Genomic DNA, 23,493 nt, shown 5'->3' with positions numbered 1-23,493 from the left:
AAATTGTGTTTCTGGCAGTTGGAGTCATTTACCTGCTCAGCTGGCTAAAAGCATTTTGCTATTTTTTTTTTTCATTTGCCAAAATCCCAAATAACTCCCTTTATTCGTTCTGATGAGAATCCCTTCCCTAAAGTTTGTATTTCAAAGAGGTAGCTGTCAGGTCCTAGAGAAGATAGGGTAGAAAATCTGTACCTCAAAGGCGCAGAGAAAGTATCAAGGATCTTTTTTTCTATGAGTTTTGGGGTTTATTTGCCTATTATCAGATGTCTAGAGTAATTTCTATTTCTGTGTTCCTTTTTTCTTAAGCACAGGACAGTTCTGTTTCCAACATCCTGATCTTTACATGTATTTTGAGATGACTGGGGGAGCTTTTAGGATTGGTAAGGTTAGGTGGGCTTGGAATTGCTTCCAGTGTTGCATTTCCCGGTTTGTAAAGATTTGCAAGTCAAAGACAGTTGCTTTTAATTACTCAAACCATTCTGTTGCAGCCTGAATGGTATCAAGGGACTGATACCACCCATGCAACTACATTTTATTCCATTTGCTCTGTATCGGGGAGAAATTTCCAACGAAGATGGAAATGATGTGATTTCCGTGTTGTGGAGCTTCAGGGTTTAATGCACAAGGCCTTTAAAAAGTTTATATAAAGTATTCCACAAAGGCCTTTAAGGGGGAAAAAAAACGTGTACTATTGCTTCTAGCAGCTCCCAAACGTCAGCTTTCAGCTGATCCATTTCCTGAACATTTGTAGGAGGGCCTAGGAGAAATTCTGGTCATGTTTCCAGTGAGGAGAGTTTTCCACAGGGGGGCCAAGCGGCTTGTCTGATAACTACAGTATAACCATGGGTGGGAGGAACAGCCCTTAGCAGCCAGTCCGGGTCCCTGGGGGTGGTGAATGAATGGCCACTAATCTTTTTACCTCTTCTCTATATTTGTATGTATCTTCTCAACGTGGAGATAAAAAAGAACTTCATAATTTCATCTTGCTAAGGAAGTCCCTCAGGCTAGCGGCCATACTCTTTCATATTCTCCTTTCAATTTGGTCTTTTCAGAGATGACCAGTAAGACAATTGTTTAGGATGAGAGCTCTCGGAAAGGTTTTTGAACAGAGAAGCTTTTCCAATTCAAAAGATCCATCGTCTGGCATTGACAAGGAGGATTTTATATTAATCTCAGTAGCGACTCAAGCCAATAGGCCTCTTTATGGTTGAACCATGTACACAAAGAGGCATCCCCAGAGACGGTGCAAAAAATGCAGTCCTCACAGGATCCCGAGAGTTAGCCTAAGAAAGCAAAGGCCTCCATTGCCCCAAGTGGTAAGAAGGGTATAGTGAAGATGCTATCTCTAGTTTCCCACAAGAATGTGAGAGGCCTCCAGTCTAAGACCCTCTAATCAGTGACATCAGGGAAGGACTTACTGGATTGAACTTTTCAACACTAACGACCACAAAAGCTGAGAGGAAAAAGGCCCCTCACGGACTGGGGCCCCTAATGACAAACTGCCCTGAAAGCTGGCGCAGCTGGACAGAAAGGATGCTGCCTGTCCCTGTGTGTCTCAGATCCCCAGCCTATTCCCTAGCTGCCAGACGTCTGTGGACACATGCATCCTCCAGCTGATACCCTTGGTGGTCACAAAGCCAAGCTTTCAAGACCTAGAACAAGATGAAAGGAAGACCTCATTTCACCTATTTTCTTCTGCTAATCTAAATTTGGAAAGGAAGGGACAAGGTGAAATTTTGACCTTTCTCTCTCGACCTGGCCCCAGAGTGAGATCCAGGAAAGCAGGCTTCGGTAAGAATTCTTACCTTCACCGGCTTCTGCCGATTTTCCAGGCTCCCATCTGTAGGCTCCCAGACGAGTACCGTGTGTCTCAGCAGGTCCCAGCATAGGTTGCCAAAATGTAGGAGAGGAAAAATAACTTTTTGTCTACCGTGCTAGGTTCTTGGCTGAGACCCCCACCCCTTGTAATAAAAGATTAATAGGAGGAAAGCAGAAGTTTAATACCATGTATACCTCCTGTATATATGGAAGATACCCAGGGAAACTCCCCAAAGTGGCCCAAGACACCATCTTAAATACCATCTCCAGCTCAGGACAAGATGTTGGGGGGTAAGGGAGTCCGTTGTAGGGGGCTGTCCGGAAAATCACAGTAAACAAGAGCAAGGTCGTTCAGCAGATGTCCACTGGTCCCTTCTCCATTAAGAACTCTTAGAGATTTCTGCCATCCCCTCCTCCTGGCACGGAGAGGAAGACACCCTTACAGATGGACATTTACTTCCCTTGTAAATGTCAGTGTCCCTGACAAAAGGTTTTCAAAGCTTTTCTTAGGTCTGCTGTTTTTTAAGAAACAACCGGCTCAAGATAATCCTTATGCCAGAGAGGCCTATTTGGGAGTGGCCAGCTGTGCTCCACTTCCAAGACAGATCCACACTGAGCTGCCACCTTACGTGTATCTGGGGAGAAGGAGGAGTACTTTCATCTCAGTTACATCAACTTCTGTATTTGACTTTTCTCACATTATAGGTTACTTTTATAAAAAAATTTCATTAAAGATTTTAAGAAGTTATGTTTCCTTTGGATTTTCATAGGTTAAGATGCCATATTGTTGAGAGCTGTAAACCAACCACTCTGACATTAAAAGACAATGCTTTTAACATGTCTGATAAAACCAGTGAAGATCTTTATCTACAAGTAAGTGTTCTTTCTCCCTAACTAAAATAGAGTTGTTAATGCTAACCAGTATTAGAAATCCACTTTCTCCCCCCACTGATGTAAGGAAGACCTTTGGCATAGACATGACAGAAATGCCCTTCTATTTGCGAGGGGAAGCCAAATCCGAAATCGTAAGCGGTGAGTTCCTTTTGGAGATCTATTCACTTTTGAAAAGCTCTGGCCATTTTAATTTGGACAAGGTGTATGGTGCCTTGGGGCGTACTGAAGAGTCTGATCTCATGAGAGGGGTACCATTTCAACTTGAAAAAGATAGAGGGGCTCTCTTTCTGAGTAGCTGGTTTCGGTACCTCCAGGAAGCTACTTGCTTTGCTCCTTCTCCACTAGAAGGTTAGACCTTTCCAAAGCAAGAGTAAGCGGGCGCCCGGCTATTCACCGAACAATGTAATCCCTCATTGCGTCGCCAGCTCCCAGCTGCTCAGAGTACATGGACCCCATCCTGTAAATGTTTGGATTTCTAATATTCCTATTTGTCGTTCACATGATTCATGTACTGTTTTACTGATATAAATCTTTCATCCTTTTTCCCTCTTTAGCTCAATCGTTTACTAGAAAGCAATAGGAAGCTTGAAGACCAAGTTCAGCGTTGTATCTGGTTCCAGCAGCTGCTGCTTTCTTTAACAATGCTCTTGCTTGCTTTTGTCATCTCTTTCTTCTACTTGTTGTACAGTTAAAGAAGTGGCATTCAGTAGGAAACATGGCTCTTTCGTTCATTAGGTGGAAAAAGACCCAGAACTTCACGCTACTAAAAGTGCCGCACATCTGTGCTTCCTGAAAGGCAACGTGCCACACAAATACATGTCTTGAAAATAAAGTCTGTTAGAATAAGGAAACACTGGAGAAATTGATTATAAGAGACTATAGCTGTAGTTAGCCAAGTCAAGGCATAGCCGTGTGTAAATTAATACTTTAGATGTAATTTATTTTTTCCTTTTGATTTGAAGACTTCTAAAGTTTGTTTTATTATATATATATATACACACATTAGGTGAACTGAAAAGTGTAAGTAACAAGCTTTGTCGCAGCCAAAAAATGTCATCTGCTTTTTTTTTATTTTTTAATGACAAAATCATTATAGCTGAGCCAACTTACTAGCTTTTCTATACTATGTATATAGTACATGTATATTGAAAAAAAAACCATACTTATACAGAGTAATTTCTGTAAACATGACTTTGTAATTTTGAGAATTACTTCTAGATGCTAGTCAATATTCTTTGGGTATGTAAAACTATTTAATGCCAAACCACATTTAGCCTTGGTTTCTTATCTGTCTTCCTTAAAGTCTGCCTTTTATTAATCTTGGACTTTTTAATGAACACTCACATTTAGGTAGAATTTGGGAAACTAAGTTTGGTTGGGTTTTCCTTGAATTCTGTCAGTGGCATGGAGAGGAAAAATCCTTTCGGTCCCACTTTCTAGCCTTTTTTATGCGGTTTCACATTGCTCACGGTGGCTAGACACTGACCCATTTGCTTCAGTGATTAGAAAGGCCTCCTCCGTTCTACCATCTTTGCCCTCCTTTCCAAACGAAAGGAGTTAAAATTTCTTTGAAAAGTTAGAGGCATAGCAGAATTCATTGACATTTCAGTTCCTTGTTAAAATCAGCCACAAGAAGGAAACTTGACAAAAAGCCTAGAGTATCTAGAAGCATGGGGGGGGGGGAAATCAAAACTCAAGTGTCAAGTCTCCATTTCCGAGTGACAAGTAGAACTCACCATCCACTTGTAGCACCTTCACACCGGGGCTGACTTGCTGGATCCTCGACCCTTGTCACAGTAATCCCCAGGGTGGTTCCCAAGATGACACGACTCACAGGGGCAGAGGTGGATGAAATGAGTTTGTTCTCTCACTTATACAGCCAGTCTCAGTCCGTGTTGATTCACGTGTAAATCTACTCAATATGAAAGGAAAAAGAGTCTGCCTGTTAAATAAATGTTGAGTTTTGATTGAGCCACGCTTGGAGAATGTTTTATTCTGAAGTGTAGTGCTGGCAGCTTTCATCTGGAGAGGCTGATGATTCCAAAATTGAGTCGTGAAGAATGATGAGTCCCTTCAAGACTGGCCTAGAAATAAAACCTTAAAAGGACACTGGTCTGATACTTTGTCTTAAAATTTGGGTTTTTCTGTTGCAGTTGGCCAGCTCCAGACGTGAAAGTGACTTCAGTACACCCTAAGTACTGGCCGTAGTGTCTCCCTGTGTGTGTGCACAGCGGTGTCCCCTTCTGTGTCACATCCCTGGCTTTCATATCTTCTAACCCCAAAGTATTTGTGTATGTGTTTTGTTCCTCAGCAAAGAAATGAGGAGATCATTGATCAGAATTGGAAGCCTGCTGTCCTAACAGTGTCCCTTTAATGTTTCCAATGAAAACGACATTGACTTGCTAAGCTGTTCTTCCCTGTCTGGCCAGTTCAATTGAATAACCTAGCTTGTTAATGTTTGTGTGTCTATTCAGTGTGACTATGCAAGAGTACTGAATATTAACTATAAAATCAAAGGCATCTAAACTTCTGTTCTTGTCTTAACTGATCACCTATTTACATTTGATTTTATTCTGTCTTCTTTTGATTTTATTTCATCACACTTTGTATGATTATTACTTTGAGGACTGATAATAATTTTATTTTTTATCTTGTCATTAGCTGTTCATGACCAAATTACCAAGGATCAACATTTCGATTTAGATTGTTTTCACATGAGAATGAAAATTATTAGACTTTCCATTAATAAAATACCATTAGCTTGATCTGAAAGTAGCCTAAAAATGCAATTGCGGTTAAACCTAGCCTCAAATTTCATAATACCATAACTGTTTTTATATCTTGCCACTAATTTTGACTGGATTTAATAGCACTTTATTGTACAATTGCAAAAAAAATATATTCCTAGAATTGTTGCCAGTGTAATTTCTCTAATATTCTGGTGCTTTTCATATATTTTCAGTATTTTTATTACTATATTGGTATTTTCTTTGTATAATTGATCAAAAGAACATGTTTTCTATTTTAATATGTTTTAGAAAAATAATTACATTTATGAAATAAATATCATCAGGAAAAACCTCTGGTCTCTAATTGATAAAGCATCTTAAAATCAATGTTCAGGCACACTCTGACCTTTCAAAGATCACGTTAATTTCTTTTGGACCTGCTTTGCATTTTTATAAGGACAGTGCTGTAAGTTTCCAGAGTTACAATTGTTATCAGGTGAACCTGTCCTTCATGTGTCCCGTTTCTCCTCAACCCGGGTCAGGGTCTGGCTACTCTTCAGTGGAGTTCTCCATTTTCCCTAAACTTAACACTGGACTCACTGTCAGGACTGGGGGCTCTATCACCAGCCCTTCACTGGAGCTGCCCCACATGAGCCAGAACTGCCCAACATCCCCTCAATCCTAGTACACTTCCTGTACACCAGGAAGCAGGCTGTGGAGAGAGCACCCCACCTGGCTCCTGGGTCCCTGGAAGGCAGCCCCTGTGCGGAGGCACCCACAGGGTGTGGGTGTGGTTGGGAGGGGCCTGAGGATTATTGGTGCGGTCCCCTCACCACTGGAAGATAACCCCCACGTGGCAGCTACCACTCCATAAAAATAGGACAGATCCATCTTCTAAACTGAAACAGAGGTGAAAATACAAAACGATAAGAGAAATTCAGAACAGAGCTACAAAGACAAAATGACAACCTACCGAGAAGCAACACATCTACCTAGGACTGTGAGGCTGTGCCCTCCTTTCCTCAAAAGTACGATTTTCTAGGAAACAAAAGCTCCTGTGGAGAAAGTTCCAGCTAGGGAAGGAGTGGTCCCTTTACACCTATCTTCTGCTTTCTCCCCTAAGTTTTCAACAACGCAAAGTTCCCTGATGTCCAAACAACAACGGCCCCCAGGAGCCTAGGGCTCCCCTTCTCTCCCCACCCCAGGAAGACAGAATGGAAGTTGTCCCATCCGTTCCACTGGAGGCAAAGGCAGTTAGGAGTGAGGGCTCTGTAGTCCGGCTAGCTGGGTGCAGCTGCCCTCCGCACCACCTGCTGCCTGTGTGACGGCAATGTTAACTGACCTCGAGCCTCAGTTTCCTCATCTCTGAGGCTGGTAATACTAGTGCTGCTGCGCAGGACGAGTGTCACAGTGAGGGGGAATAATGCGCTTGAAACAGCCCTCGAGATGCTGGCCTTGCTTTGCCGCTGTTGCCCCCAGCACCTTCCATCTGAGCTTCCTAGAACTTTCCACACTTGGGTTGATCTTACTGAATATCACACCTCATTCAAAGCCAATCATCAGTTCTTCAAACTTTTCCCTGCTTTGTACTCCTACCCTTGCCTTCTTGCTACCCCACTCTTAATTCTAGTGCCCAGGTCAAGGGATATACTTTAGAAGGGTAGCGATGACTGGCCGCCTTAAATCCTCTGAAGGGGCATCCCTTCCGCAAAACACTTCGGTCAGATGTTTTCTTCCACCACTGCACCGACACCCCTTCAAAACACCCCCCCCACACACACACACGGAATTGATCTTGCAATATTCCACCCATAAGTTTCCCTTAAATTTGTAACAATTCAATAAAAATACCACCTCTTTCACATCTTCGTAATTTTCTCCTTCCATGGAATAAAATCACATCTCTATATTGTCTAAAGATTCTCTTCCTGTCCCTACCCGCTGGTGTCCCCTGCCATGCAAAATAAAACTAATCTCCTACACGTGTTAAGGTATTTGAGACAATGGGATCAACAGGCAAGAATTAGAGGAACATCTTGACCCAGAGGGGCAAAAACAGGTGCACATTTCCAAGTCTTTCTAAAGGGAGAATTTGAGTGGTCGTTGAAACTCTACCAGTTGGCCCATGCTCCTTTGTCCTGAACAGTCTGGGAATACGTAATAAGGTCTTGTGTTTTACACAGGAGGAAACCCATGGCCAGAGAAGTAATTCTCTTTCCCAAGGTCGTGTGGCTGGTTGCTTTCAGAGCCAAGAGTTGAACTAGTCTCCCTAGTCTCATGCTTATCTGTTTTACAACCACCCAGAGCCAATCTGGGTGATAGTTTAAAATGTTCAGAGGACAGGTCTGAGAACCTTACCTCCACCAAACAGCAGGAGAGGAAAAGAGAAGATAAACTCTTGAAGAGAAGCAGAGGTGACAAGACACCATTGCCGCTCAAGGCCCTTGGCTGGCAAAGTAAGTTTCCTGGTGTTCTAAGCTACAGACCGCACTTTGAGAAAGGTGTGAAACCTAGGGCTTGATGTACTATTGACTTGGATGGAGGGTTGGGCTTGCACCCTCAGCCTTGTCTCCAGAGACGGGCATCTGCCTGTGTGGCGCACAGCTGTCTCAGCCAGTCTAGTGACCTCAAGGAGTCTTGTGTTCAATAAAATGAGAGCATTTATGTTTTCTGTTTCCATGTAACAAATGACCACAAATCTACCATCTGAAAACCACACAAACTACCTCACAGTTTGCGTGTGTCGAACCTGGCACAGCGGGGCTGTGTTCTTGGCTCAAGGTCTTACAACACTACGACTATGCGGTCAGCCAACTGCATCCTCCTGGAGGCTCACCTGGATCAAGGTCCACTTCCAGGTGCCTTCAGGTTGTGGGCAGAATCCCTCTTCTTGGGGCTGTTGGTCCTCAAGTTCTCGCTGGCCATCAGCCGGGGACTGCTCTTAACTCCTAGAGGCCACGCCCAAGTCTTTGCTAAATGGCCTCCTGGATAGGCAGTTCACAACATGGCTGTTCTCGCCTCAAATCTCTTCTTTCAGGGAGGGCTCAGTTAAGGGCTCACCTGATTAGGTCAGGCCCACCCAGGACAATCTCCCTACTGATGAGCTCAGAGGTAACTGATGAAGAACCTTAATTAACATCTGCAAAATCCCTTCTGCTGTATAAGCTAACTTGGATTGTCAGAGTGCTATCCCATCACATTCCCTAGCTCTGGCCCTCACTCAAGGGGAGAGGGTTACACAGGGTGTGTTGGGTGGGATCTGCAAGCTCATCCAATCTGGTCCCCCCCCCCCCACCATTTTGCAGATCAGGAAACAGAGGGTCAGAAAGCTAAACCAACCTTACCCAGTCTAACTGCTTTGAATTCACAGATGTCCTGCACGTGAAAGAAAACAGCCTAGAATTGTGTTAGGCACTGATTGACAGGCATGGGGACAGGAGGTCTCTATCCCAGTTGGCTTGCTCCAGTCTCTTAGCTTCAGTGCACACATGTATTCAGACTTTCATAAATAAACTTAAGGGAAAGTATGTAACCAGTATCTTCAACATGTGTTCACTATACACCCCACATTCTTACAATGGATTAACAGTGCTAGGGCAAAGGGGACTTCCAGTAATTGTGTGCTTTTGTAAACAAAGCTCTAGTGAAAAACAGTTTTTCAGCTTTCTCTTCTCTTTCAGAATAACCCATTCACTTCAATTAGTTTAATTAGTTTTCTTGGACATAAATACGCTCTGTGATGGTAGCTACATGAGAAGATTAAAACTGCAAGAAAAGGGGAAAATTCTTTTCTTACAGAAACTTACATCATGATTCCCAGCATCTGTACTGTCCAATTTACTTTGGATCAAATTCCAGCACATTGAATTCTATTATTCCAGAAAGTTCCCTGCAAATTTTCAGGTCATACTAGAGCTGTGTGTGTGTGTGTGTGTGTGTGCGCGCACGCGTAAAAATCTCACTAGTTTTTGGAAGTCCTCTAAAACCGTCCTGCATAGACTTGCTATTGCCTCACAAATTCAGACTTGATTTTCCCTTCTCTCTACGTAGGTCTTCTTGTTTCTGACTGCAAGAAACCAAACTGCTAATATTATGCCTGTCCCATGTTGCTGGATCTGGGACAATAACAAGCGAAACATTTGTCTTTCCCACTCCAATACTCCTCTACCTTTTCTGCACCAAGCCCTCGCTCTGATACTAGCATACAGATTCATTCAGTACAATTACTATTTGCAGGTAGATTTGCCCTGAATTGCATTTGCTAACAGGCAAATGTGCAGGAGGAACTTGAGTCAAATACCAAATCACTGTTCTCTGTCATAAACTAAATGTCAAAAACGTGTTTGGGGCACTTTTCCAATATTCTAACTCTATGACTCAAGCTACTTCCTTTTAAGGGAGTGAAGAGGGATGAGGTTATTATTGGGAGCAATAACAATAGTATGATAGCCCAGCAAAATTTAACTGTTTTAATGCAGCTGAACTAATAAGTTGCTAAAAAGGTAAGGTAAAAGGAAATGAATATAAAAAGCAAAGCTTCTTTCCAAATTCAGTATTTACTACTCTGGAATCACTTCAAGTACTGAAGAGCTTAGTCATTAAAGGTGAAGGTGTATCTTATAGAGGAGTTTTATCTAAAGTCAGTGCTTACAGTACAATTGACTATACTCAGAATTTCCCCTGAGAATTCATTAGGAAGTTGCCACAAGAGAGATGGACATAGTAACTCTTATCTTGGTGAGTCCAAACCTTCATTTTAATACCAGATAAAGTATTTAGTTGGCTTTATCTGGGAAGGGGATATAGTACAATAAATATACATACTGTGTCTTCAAAACTAGAATAACCATCGAGATTCTCTATTCGCATCACTCCAGAAAAACAGTACTTGTTAAGGTCCAACGATGATATCGTTGTCACTTCATCCAATGGACCTGCTTCGGCTGGAGTTCGAAGTGAGTTCTCACAGCAGCGTTTGGCTATACCGACTACCAGGTTTCTGCTTTTTCTTCTTGAACTAACACGCCTTAGTGTCCTTTACTGACTTATCTTCTTCCACCAAGTCTTGAAGATGTTAGTATTAGAACTGGGCTCCTTTGCCTTTCTCCTCATAGGTGATCTCCTCAATACCCAGGGCTGCAATTAGCACTGGTAAGCCATCAACCCTTGGACATTCTAACCAGACCTCTTGTTCTAAGTCGAGACACATGTATCCACCGTCAACTCCACAGTTCCAGATGTCCGTCACAGAATGTCAAAAACAACTCCTGCTCTTCCCCGGACCTGGTCTTCTAGTCTCCATCTCAATGAATGGCCCCACCCTCCATTTATACCAGCTAGAAACCTGACCTTCACCCTTGACCCCACAGGGCCCCACCACTCTCCACCTCTCTCCCTCTCCACTGCCACCACCCTTCTTTAATCCATAGCATCTCTCCCTTGACTTCTGCAACAATCTCAGGCAATATCTGGACATCCACTTTGACTTTCTATAGTCCTTTGTCCATATGGCCTTCAGGGATATTCAGGACTCACTGAAAATGCTATCCTATCATACCACTCCCCAGATTAAAACCCTCAAGTGGCTTCCGTGGCTCAGCCCATGATTACACTTCCTTATTTGGCCTACCAGCTGCTGGAAGATCTGGCTCTTGCCTAACTTCACAGCTTCACTTTCCCTGCTTTCTCCCTCTTTATGGTCTGGTCCTGTATGAACCAGACTAATGCCATCTTGATCAAATCCTCTGTGATGACCACTCAGACCTAAAGCCTTCTAGAGCACAACCCCACTCCCACATTCTTTCCTTTATTTAAACCATACCCTTAAGTATACCCTCGGGGGCATAATGTTCTTGATCTGCCTTGGAGATAGGAGTACACAGTATTCTCAAACATTCTCCTCCTGCAGTCTCCTGGCACCTACGCCACAGCGTCTAGGACTATAAAAGCAGGTCTTATGGGAGTGAGGCTGTGGAGGTCTACTTGTCTTGCTGCCACCCAAGACATGCTTCTATCTATAAATCCCCTTAGTAAACCATTTCTTGCCAAGCAGGGCTTGTCGGCCTTTTTCTTCAGGCTTATTGCTCCTTCAGCCTTTGGAGGTCACTTTGCGTATACCTCCCTTTCATGGAACAGGTCCCATCTCTGCCTGGAATTCTCTATCCCAACATCACCCCCTCACCATGACTCTCAGCTCATCATTTGCTCCGAAAAGTTCTCTCTCAGGGGCACTTGGGTAACTCAGTCAGTTAAGCGCCCAACTCTTGATTTCGCTCGGGTCATGATCGCAGGGTGGTGAGATTGGATGGTGCTGGGCATGGAGCCTGCTTAAGATTCTCTCTCCCCTGCCCCTCTCCCCACACTGCACATTCATGCTCGCTCGCTCTCTCTCTCTCAAAAAAAAAAAAAAAGTATCTCTCTTCCCACTCTTGTCACTTTCAACATAGCATTGTGAGTCCTAGCCAGAGCAAGAAAGAAATAAAAGAAAAAAAAGTAAAGGGTATCCAAACTGGAAAGGAAGAAGTAAAACTGTTACTATTTGTAGACATGACAGTATGTCTGCATATCATATGACATTTTTTTTTTTTTACAGAAAACTGGAAAGACTTCACCAAAAAACTGTTAGAACTAATCAACAAATTCAATAAAGTTGCAGGATACAAAATCAATATACAAAACTCAGTTCACTATTAGTGTATAAAAACGCAACAATCAGTAAGAGAAATGAGAATTACATTTACAACTGCATCAAAAAAAATACCTAGGAATAAACATAACCAAGAAAGAGAAAAACCTGCCCACTAACAAGACATTAATGAAAAACATTGAAGACACAAGTAAATAGAAAGTATGTTGTACTCATCATTTGTAAGAATTAACGTTGTTAAGATGCCGATGCTACCCAAAGGACTCCTTAGGATCCAATGCAATTCCTATCAAAATTCCAGCAGCATTTTTCATAGAACAATCCTAAAATTTGTGCGGAACCGCAAAAGACCCTGAATAGTCAAGCCAATTCTGAGAAGCACAAAGCTGGAGGCACCAGGCTTCTTGATTTCAAACTATATTACAAAGCTATAGCAATCAAATCAGTATGGTATTGGTATAAAAACAGACACATAAATCAATGAAACAGAATACATAGCCCAGAAATAAACACACGCATAGATCACCAATTAATTTACAACAAAGGAACCAAGAATAAAAAATGAGGAAAGCATAGTTTCTCCAATAAACAGTGCTGGGACTACTGGACAGCCACATGCAAGAGAATGAAATTGGATATCTTATACTATATATAAAAATTAACTAAAAATGGATTAACGACTGGAATGTAAGACTTGAAACCATAAAACTCCTAGAAGAAAACATAGGCAGTAAGTTTCTTGACATTGGTCTTGGCAATGATTTTTCTCTTGGATTTGACGCCAAAGGTGAGGATACACAAGTGGGACTACCTCAAACTAAAAAGCTTCTGCACAGCAAAGGAAATCACCAACAAAATGAAAAGGCCATGTACAGAAAGGGAGAAAATATTTGCAGAGCACGTATCTGATAAGGGGCAAATATCCAAAATATATGAAGAACTCACACAACTCAACAGCAAAACAAAAACAAAAACCTGAACCATCATATTTTTAAAAATGGACAATCCAAATAGACATTTTTTTCAAAAAAGATACACAGATGCCCAACAGGTACATAAAAAGATGTTCAAAACATTTGCCATCAGGGAAGCGCAAATCAAAACCATAATGAGGTATCACCTGATACCTGTCAGAATAGCTAGTATCAAAGAGATAACAAGCACTGGTGAGGATGTGGAAACAGGGAACCCTTGTACACTCTTGGTAGAAACGTAACGTGGTGCAGTCACTATGGAACACAGTATGGAGGTTCCTCAAAAAAATCAAAAATAGAACTACCGTTTGATCCAGCAATTTCACCTCTGATTATTTATCTGAAGAAAACAAAAACACTAATTTGGAAAGATATCTGTACCCCTATGTTCATTGCTGCACTATTTACAAGAGCCAAGACACAGAAACAACCTAAACGTCCATCATCAGATGAATGGATCGAGAAGATGTGGTGTGTGTTTAATGGGATATTACTCATCTGTAAACAAACAAAAATGAAATCTTGCCATTTATGACAACATGGGTGGACCATGAGAGCCTTCTGCTAAGTGAAATAAGTCAGACAAAGACAAATACTGTATGATCTCTCTCACGTGTGCAATCTAAAAACAAAACAGAAGAAAAAAAAAAAAAACAAAGGAAAACTGACCTCAAAGATACACAGCACAAATTGGTGGTTGCCAGAGCTGGCTGGTGGGGGGCTGGGCAAAATGAGTAAAGGGGTTAAAAGGTACAAATTTCCAGTTACAGAACAAATGTCATGGGGAGATAATACAGCATAGTGACTATAGTTGATAACACTGTATTGCATATTTGAAAGTTACTAAGAGAGTAAATCTTAAAAATATTTATCACAAGAAAAATAAAACCCGCAACTGTGCAATAATGTTAACCAAACTTGCTGTGATCGTCTTGCAATATACACAAATATGAAATCACTATGTTGTACACCTGAACCTAATACAATGTTTTAGCTCAATTATACCTCAATAAAAAAGAAAAGTATCTGTCATTTGAAGGCTGTGATCAGGACCCATTAGATATTCCCATGACACCAGCATGTTTTCTTCATAGCACTTGATACTTGTGTGATTCTTATTAATGCCTTTCTCCCCATTGGACTATAAACTTCACAAGGGAAGGGATGGTATTCACCACTGCTTCTCCAGCACCTAGCAGATACCTGCCACGTGGCAGGGGCCTACCTGATGAGAAGAAATTACTTCCTGGGGTTTAAAAAATAGAGTACTGGGGGGTACCTGGGTAGCTCAGTCAGTTAAGCGTCTGACTCTTGATTTCAGCTCAGGTCACGATCTCAGGGTTGTGGGTTTGAGCCCCTCATCAGGCTCCACATGCAGCATGGAGTCTGAGATTCTCTCTCTCCCTCTGCCCATCCCCCCCACTTGCTCATTCTCTCAATAAAATCTTTAAAAAAAATAGACTATTCTTAAGTTGTAGGCTAGTCTTCCCCTCCTTCGTTTCTAGATCCCCCCCCCATATACACCAATGAATTAACATTTACCAAACACAGCTTAGGCAAAGCAAATAACCTGATGCTATAGGGAAAATATCAAGTGAAAGAGACACTGACGGCTTGCAAAGAACCTAGACTACTTGAACAGAACGGTTTTCCAATGAAGACATACAAATGGCTAACAGACACATGAAAAAATGTTCAACATCATTAGACATCAGGGAAATTCAAATCAAAACCACACTGAGATACCACCTTACGCCAGTTAGAATGGCAAAATTGACAAGGCAGGAAACAACAAATGTTGGAGAGGATGTGGACAAAGGGGATCCCTCTTACACTGCTGGTGGGAATGCAAGTTGGTACAGCCACTTTGGAAAACAGAGTGGAGGTCCTTTAAAAAGTTAAAAATTGAGCTACCCTATGATCTAGCCATTGCACTACTGGGTGTTTACCCCAAAGATACAGATGTAGTGAAGAGAAGGGCCATATGCAACCCAATGTTCATAGCAGCATTGTCCACAATAGCTAAATCGTGGAAGGAACCGAGATGCCCTTCAACAGATGACTGGATTAAGAAGTTGTGGTCCATACATACAATGGAATATTAGCCATCAGGAAGAACAATTACCCAACATTTGCAGCAACATGGACGGGATTGGAGGAGATTATGCTAAGTGAACTAAGTCAAGCAGTCACTCATTTATGGAACGTATAAAATAGCAGGAAGATAGGAGAAGGAAGGGAAAAATGAAGGGGAGATAAACAGAAGGGGAAATGAACCACGAGACACTATGGACTCTGGGAAACAAACTGAGGATTTTAGAGGGGAGGGGGGTGAGGGCTGGGTTAGCCTGGTGATGGGTAGTAAGGAGGGCACGTATTGCATGGAGCACTGGGTGTTATACGCAAACAATGAATCATGGAACACTACATCAAAAACTAGGGATGTACTGTATGGTGACTAACATAATAAAAAAATAAAAATTAAAAATTTTTTAAATACAATGATTCAAAAACAAAAACAAAAACCAAAACCTAGACTAGTTGGTCTACAGCCCTGGTGGGAACTGTACGTCAGAAGGGCCATTTTCTCTTCAAGCCTCGCCAAGACGTTCCCTCTGTCATCTGTCAAGGACTCACTGGAGCAGGACAGCGTTTGGGCTCACTCAAATGTCCACTACGCGGGGAGCTTCTCCCAGCTTTTCTTACCCGACTTACATCACAGCCGAGAGGACTACCGCTCATTAATACCACGCCACAGTGGTTCACAAGTACTGCCCTCTAGGTCTACAGGCCTGCTTTTCCCCAAGGAGATCCCTTAGACTACGATTGCATCATTTACTCTGGGCCGAAAGGTCTCATCATCTTATAACTTTGAGAAACACTGTGTTAAACAAAAGCAAAGTTTTGGTCCATAGAATTTCTCAGAATCTTTAGTGTACTACTGTGCGTAACAAATCTCTAAAAGTATCATGGATTTCCCAAATTTTTGAAACCACGGAATCCTCCCTTCAAGCAACAGATCTTGGAACTAAGTTTCCGAAGAACACAGTTTGGAAAACACCGTGCTGAGCGTTTTTACGCATACTGAAGGCATCCTGTACGCCTGTAAGCGCCGCCTGCAGCGGAAATGTAAGTTGGAGCCAAAGGCGATGTTTCGACGTTAAAATGCCCTGACACGGAAACAAAGGAGGGGATATTTACTGATAAAGCTCCAGTATAGCTCTTCACAGTCTCACTTTCTAACTTCCATTGGTAAAGTTAATTAGGTACGGTGGAGTGTGATTTTAACTAAAACGCTGCCTTCAATCTCAGAGGCCTTTCTGGGGATTTACATTTCCACATTCCTTTCTACTCCTTACAGCTAGTTTATATTTTACTCCTGGCCAGATTGCCTATGTCTGACTCTCCCTTCTTATCCCGATCTGCACTGACATTTGCCTGTTACCTTTCTGTAGGTCAGTTAAAGATGTGCAACAGGTTTGCAACGCGCTCAGATGGGCGCTCCTGAGAGCGGCCGTCTCCCTGCTCAGCAGGATTTTAGCCAACCCACACAGCCTTGGGCCTAGCTCATGACCGTCGGCAGGTATCGCCTCCAGGAACCACTGCCGCCTTTGCTGCCTTTCCCTCACGAAGGGTAAATCCAAGAAGACCTCGAGGACATTACGAGAATCCTAATCTAGGGGAGTCTATTATAGACATTAAATGTAAGTAGGTTTAAAATTAATGGCATTTCCTAAGTGCTGGCGGACTTGGATATAACTGCGTACGAGCCTTTGCATCTCACCCTGCCTCTCTGTCTGTGTTAATGGCACTGCCTTTTTGAGTTTTCTTTTCCATCTTGATGTTTCTCCGAAAACAGAAATTCTGCTGAGTGTCTTGCTTCGTGCCAGTGGTATTTTCTTCTTCACTTACGTCTTTGAATTTCAGTGGTGCCGCCACTGGTCTCCGGCTACTTGTACCTATTAACTCTTCCAGTTCATGGCTTAAAATCGATACACGTTGTTGTTAAAGATTCTCAGGGGAGAGAAAAAGGGGTGACTCTGAGTTACCTAGATATAAATGCACTTCATTCACCCCCGGCACATCTTTCTATACCTACTGAATCTAAGATTTTGACTCGATTATAGGTAAAATTTCCACATTGCTTTTCTTGTCCACAGCATTCATTATTCAGTATCGTATTTTCCTGCCCTCCGGTAAACAGCACGCTTAATAGTATTAGACTATTCACCAAGCAGTCCCTAAACAAACATGGCTTGAATCAAATGCACTGAAAGTTCAAAGTTTGATGGCTTCGGAAAGGTACAAGGGATAGAAATCTGCTCGGTTGCCCCTTAGCAATGAGCTTAGAAAAGCCAATTGATAATGATGGAGACGTAGAGGCACCAAAAAAAAAAAAATACCACTTCTGAAGTAGAGCCTGGTAACCTTAGGGAGAAATCAATAAGGACTCCTTGGGCCTTTTCAAAGAGTACGTTCAAAAGAATCAGGAATCTGATGAAAAAGGAGCCAAAATCTGGTTAGGAAAGGTTGGGGCAGGGCCGAAGATTCTGCATTTCAAACAGTCTCGGTCATGCTGATGCTGCAATGCCCAGACCATACTTCGGCTAACAAGGCTTTAGAAATGTTAAGAGAAGACCATCTCAAGTCCCGTTCCAGATTTGCTGCATCCAAAGTTGCATGTAGACAAGATCCCAGGTCCCCAGGTGGTTCATATGCACATTAAAGTTTGAAAAGCACTGATCTAAAAGGACTCTTACCCTTTATTCCAAAGTCCTTTTTCCTAAGGGCCTCCCATTTTTTTTTTTTTTTTACTCTCCATTGTCCCCTGGGCTCCGAGAGTTGTGATTAGGACCTGTATGATCTTCTGTGAATTTTGCCAGCTACATGGTGTGTGGCCACTTGTGTTTTGTATGTTCTCTAGGTGCTCTGCACTGTGCTGGGCACAGCGTTACAAAGAGGAGTAGGACGTGCTCTCTAGCCTCAGGGACTCACAGCTTTCAGGTGGGGTAGCCTTGGCCCAGATTCAATACGTGAAGCATCGCTTACACAAAAGGAGATAGTTTTGTGACAAAACTATCTTCATTTTATGCTTTGATAATTAAAAGGATGACACTGACATTTTCCAGCTGGTCATGTCCCAGAAATCCATAAATTCCAGGTACAGTTTCCATTAAGTAATCCTACATGAACCTGGTACCTCCTGATAAAAACATTCCATAGGTAAGGACTCCCCATTAGCAAATACTATCAAGAATTCCAACTAGCAAATCTGTAAGATTTGCTCAGGTCATTCCTCCTGTGTGTGTCCCCAGGGTGGGAAAGGCTGGATTGCAGATCAGCTGGTCAGTCTTCTCCTCCCACTTGCAGAGACGGGTCATGCTGGGAGCTAGCTGACGAAGCACGCAGTTCAGAGTGTGCGCTTTTCAGGATTGAGATGATGGGGAGACAAATTTCTAAGAGGCTTATGTGGAATACAACTGATATTCTAACAAAACCCATCCTGCAAATGTAGCATCTGAAGCAGGGGAGGCACTCAATAAATATTTGTTAAATAAATGAAAAAGCAAATATGCCTTAGGGCAAGCAGCTGAAAACACTAACCATAACACATCCTTACATGGGTCTTGAAGACATTAATGATTAGCCCACTTGCAGGCTGGCAGGAGCATACCCTGTGCAGGGCTCATCTTGCACAGTCAAAAATGCAGGGTGGGCCCTGACCTCCACTTGGCAGAGTTCAGTGGTTGGAACTACTGGTGTGATCGCTAGTAATAAATGGCTCTATGTTTATTCTCATTTCAAAAATCACTTTCATATTTAGCTTTGCAAAACTAATTCAGATGTTTAATGCCTCACCAAGAATTAATGGATTCACTTTATGTTTGAAACCCATTAACACAGGAGAGTTTATTCTGGGGACCAATTATTCAACATCCGGAGGCTCTCCAGAGCACATGTAAAAGAGACACTTCAACAGGTGTTGTTTATGACTTCGCACCACAATAGGATGGTACTTGGAAACAAAGTACTACCCAAACTCTCTCCAGCAATCATTCCTATTACGTAAGTGTCATCTGGGTGTTAATTAAATGGGTTTTGCTTTGCTGGATCTGTGAAATCACTGTTTCTTGTTTAGCTCCTTTAGATAAACCATAACTTCACTAACTTGTTTTCTTCTAGTTTCCATTAAAAAAAGATTCTTGAAACTAGGGCTAACGACCAAGTATTCCCAGGATGGGAGAAAAGGGCAGGGCTTATAGATTATGATTAGGCCCAAAGAAATGTCACTGGAAAGCAGATGACGAAAGAAGAGTTGTTTTGTGTAGTATAACAACGTTGCCTGCCACTCGTAGAGTGAGAATAAAAGGGCAACTCTGCACCTACGAATGGGTTCTACAAATAGTCACTAAACAAAAGCAGCAACTCTCAGGCTTTGCTGCCAACACAAAGATTCTTCTCGAATGACAAAAGTGCTGGGCTGTACTGGAAAGGCTTCTTGGCTCAAAAAGCCCTTTGAGTAGACAGTGGGATGTTCAGAATATTATGTCAGAAGTTCATCTGTTCAGATGAGGGAATATGGGACCTTTGAAATTCACACATGTCTACAAATTCAGGCACCTCCCAAAAATATTCAGAATGGTTTTGAACTGTTAAAAATAAGACAACAGAACCAAAATGGAGTTGCTTATGCTAAGCCCCACATAACCAAACCAAGACTTAATTACAACTTTGGTTCTCCCAGAAATGGAATCGTTCTTAAAGCAGGCAATCAGGAATGGCCTTTTCAGTACTAGTTAGGTAAACTTCCTCATAGACGCCTCTGTCGTCTCCTAAAGGAAAATAAACTTGCGGTAACCAGCCTGCTTTTTCGCCTGGTATAACTTCCTTGTTCCTACTCCTATCACCGGCTAGACCCCAAGACCTGACCTTTACTGCCCACCGGCTTATACTCACCGACCTTTGCCACACATTCTTCCTTAAGCTCTTCTTTGCAGCTTCTCTCTTAACTCAGGCCAATGGAAATCAAAACCATCCCTCAAGCAATAGTGACCACCCAGACCAGTTTGAGTGTGATCCCCGACCCACGACTACACAGATGGACCATGGAGTGACCTCTAGAATGACTATTACCTTTACCCCATTATAATACTAAACGCTCCGCCCAAGGAGGAGCACAAGCCTCATTTACATAACACACATAACATACAATGTATGTATAGGCATGTTTCCTTCAGGCACACGTGCAACCTTACGCCTGCCTCTACACAGGATGATAAGGACTCCTCGTTTAAATATTCATCCTAACCCTAAACAAAAGGAACCCATCCACTGTTGCTCAGGGAGCCATTGCTTTGGAAGTTACTGCCAGTGATCTCCTTATTTGTCGCAAACAAAGTTTACTTTATGCCACAACTCCGGTATATCTGTGACTCACCACAGAACCCACTCATGTTGGATCAGTAACAAATTCAGTGACCCAGATGAGACTGCTGTCCTTCTGAGCTTCTGCCCCGGGTTTTCAATGGATGGAGCAATGGGCAGTAGCAGCTCACCCACGCTAACCCATTCGAGCTAACGGGGCTAGGGGCAGATTCTTTGGAGGGAATTCTCCCTTCTTGGTATTTCTGACAGCCAGCTTGGCATTCTGTCCTCACCTGAAATCCAATGGCCACTCTGATTACTTTTACTCAGAAGGATTTCTGTTAAGTCATGCCAGGTCCATGGCACAGCTTTTAGACGTAAAACACGGGTCATCTCATAAAGTCTGGGCAAGCCGGCATAATAGAATTGGCAGGGCCTCTGGTACACATTCTGGGGGACTGAGCACAGTGAGAGTCAAATCTAGACGTTCCCAGGGGAGGGAAGATCATAGCGTCCAACTATTCGGAGGCTTGGACGCTCCAAACTGGCGAGATGGGAGTGATCTGACAGACACGAGTCTCCTTCCCACCTGGTTGTTTGGTCTGCTGTTGGTCTGTTTGCTGTTTTTCCCTGTTTAAATCTCCACCCTGGCTGCTTGGCCCTTGTGCGCCTCCTCCTTCCCTTACAACCCCGGACAAAGGAGGCAGCAGCAATTTGGGTCGCTGGAAGCACAAACTGCGAGCAGGCGAGAGCTCTAATATTTAATTGGGTAAAAGACGAGGGCTTGTAAAAATTGGTCATTCTGAAACTGAGAAAGATAAAAACTAACCCAAATGTTTTTCAAGTTCACATGATCTGGGATAATCTTTGGTAAATTAAAATAGACCTGTCTTTTGGAGTTATCAACATCAAATATACTAGCAAACCTTTATTCTACCTGAATTTGTTAGTTACGGTCATATTGTATCTGTCGCGATTTGCCAGCAAAAGGGACTTAGAAGGATGGTTGGTTTTGGCTGTCTCGTGAAGTTTTCATGGGTAATTGTTAAGAATAAGTAGGTTGAATAGATAAAAAGGTTTATAGGTAAACTTTTAAATAGCTTTCAAAATCTTTGGCAATCTGAAACTTTGAAGTTTTGCTAAGTGAAATGAGATACTGGTTTGATTTTATTGGATACTTAACTCTTTTCCAAATAAGATAGCATTGATTACTGAATGTACGTTTGTCTGGGGCAACACGCAGTTCACAATTGGTTACTACTTACTTTTCACTTGAGACTAAGGTTTCTAAAAGTCAATTCCAATAAATGTAATTGAGACTGCTAGAAATAAGGGAAGCAACTCTGTTTGTAAGAAAAGAAAGATGTATTTTTGATAAGATACAAGGAATGGGAATACATTTTTTGTTGAGGGAAAAGAACGTAATTTTGTCCTACAATGAAAATGATTACTTAGACAAAGGAGGCTTAGGACAAAATCTGAATGTAAAAAGAAAAATTGTAGGTTTGTGAACAAAAAACTTTAGACAAGAATTTTATGTTCGGTCAGGACTAAGATTGAAATGAATGGATTTTAAAAGTACTCTGGTATAAGATTGAAATTTGGCTCTTCTATTAAAAAGACAAAGTTTTCTTGGATTACTGGTGTGCTCTTGATAAGAAATCGTAAAGAAAGTTTTTTCTTTTTCCTATTCATTTTCTGCTCAGAAAGCCAAAGTTTCTATGCTTTGTCTTTATCAGGTCTTTGATTATTTAACTTCTTAATATCAAAGGAGCTGTTTTGCTAACAACTCTATAACCTTCTGTAATATCTCCTATTGCCATCTTGATTAAATATAAAGTTTATGATACCCTGTAATCCTATTTAGGCATGCCCTTTAAAACCTTCTGAGGTTTTTAACAAACTTCCCAAGATTTGAATTCTAAATGAAGTCTTTCGACAGTTCTAAGAAGAAAGTTTATAACAATACAGGCCTACCCCATGAAACAAGAAAAATCTCAAATACACAACATAACATTACACCAGAAGAGCTAGAAAAAGAACAAACAAAACCCCAAACCAGCAGAAGAAAGAAATTAGTAAAGATTAAAGCAGAAATAAATGATATAGAAACAAAAACAATAGAACAGGTCAATGAAACCAGAAGATGGTTCTTTGAAAAGATCAACAAAACTGATAAACCTCTAGCCAGAGTCATGAGAAAGAGAGAGAAGACCCAATAAACAAAATCAGAAATGAGAGAGAAAAAAAATAACAACTGACTTGACAGAAATACAATTATAAGAGAGTACTATGAAAAATTATATGCCAACAAATTGGACAATCTGGAAGAAACAGATAAATTCCTAGAAACATATAACCTACCAAAACTGAAACAGGAAGAAATAGAAAAATTGAACAGACCAATTACCAGCAATGAGATTGAATCAGTCATCAAAAAAATCCCAACAAACAAAACTCCAGGACAGACAGCTTCACAGGTGAATTCTACCAAATATTTAAAGAAGTGTTAATACTTATTCTTTTCAAACTATTCCAAAAAATAGAAAAGGAAGGAAAACTTCCAGATTCAGTCAACGAAGCCAGTATCACCCTGACACCAAAACCATATAAACACACCACAAAAAAAGAGAGGCCAATATCGCTGATGAATATACACATAGAAATCCTCAACAAAATACTGGCAAACCAAATTCGTCAACACCTTAAATAAATCATTCACCACGATCGAGTGGGATTTATTCCCAGGATGCAAGTGTGGTTCAATATTCACAAATCAATCAACATGATACACGAAATCAATAGGAGAAAGGGTGAAAACTGCATGAGCCTGTGCATAGGTGCAGCAAAAGCATTGACAAAGCACAACATCCATTCATGATCAAAACCCTCAACAAAGCAGGTCTAGAGGGAACACACCTCAACATAATTAAGGCCTTATATGAAAAACCCACAGCAAAATCATACTCGATGGCAAAAAACAGAGATCTTCCCCTAAGGGCAGGGACAAGACAAGGATGTCCACTCTCAACACTTTTACTCAATATAGTACTCGAAGTCCTAGCCA

At 41.8% G+C, this 23,493-nt stretch overlaps 1 protein-coding gene and 1 pseudogene across 3 annotated transcripts in view; one reads left to right on the top strand and one right to left on the bottom strand.

The window, feature by feature from the left end:
• MOSPD2 (motile sperm domain containing 2) overlaps positions 1-5,627 on the top strand; it is a 54,127-nt gene extending 48,500 nt beyond the window's left edge. Inside the window, exons 14-15 of one of the 2 annotated variants that reach the window (XM_045805050.2) lie at positions 2,589-2,691; positions 4,866-5,627. In XM_045805050.2, coding sequence (XP_045661006.1) covers positions 2,589-2,691; positions 4,866-4,907 — 145 coding nt within the window. In that variant the 3' untranslated portion in view covers positions 4,908-5,627. Of the gene's footprint in view, positions 1-2,588; positions 2,692-3,266; positions 4,392-4,865 lie in introns of those variants that run through there. The other variant, XM_045805049.2, reaches the window with a different exon arrangement.
• Positions 1-23,493, bottom strand: part of LOC148107008 (beta-hexosaminidase subunit beta pseudogene) — a 290,730-nt pseudogene that overhangs the window by 2,573 nt on the left and 264,664 nt on the right. The window contains exon 5 of the transcript XR_015723400.1: positions 1,806-4,624. The product of XR_015723400.1 is annotated as a beta-hexosaminidase subunit beta pseudogene (transcript). The remainder of the gene's footprint in view (positions 1-1,805; positions 4,625-23,493) is intronic.

The sequence above is a fragment of the Ursus americanus genome, chromosome X (assembly GCF_024610735.1).
Source record: "Ursus americanus isolate L20-20 chromosome X, mUrsAme1.1.p, whole genome shotgun sequence".
Lineage (NCBI taxonomy): Eukaryota > Metazoa > Chordata > Mammalia > Carnivora > Ursidae > Ursus > Ursus americanus.
The sequence above is the reverse complement of the archived record's forward strand: the minus strand, read 5'-3'. Positions and strand labels throughout refer to the sequence as shown.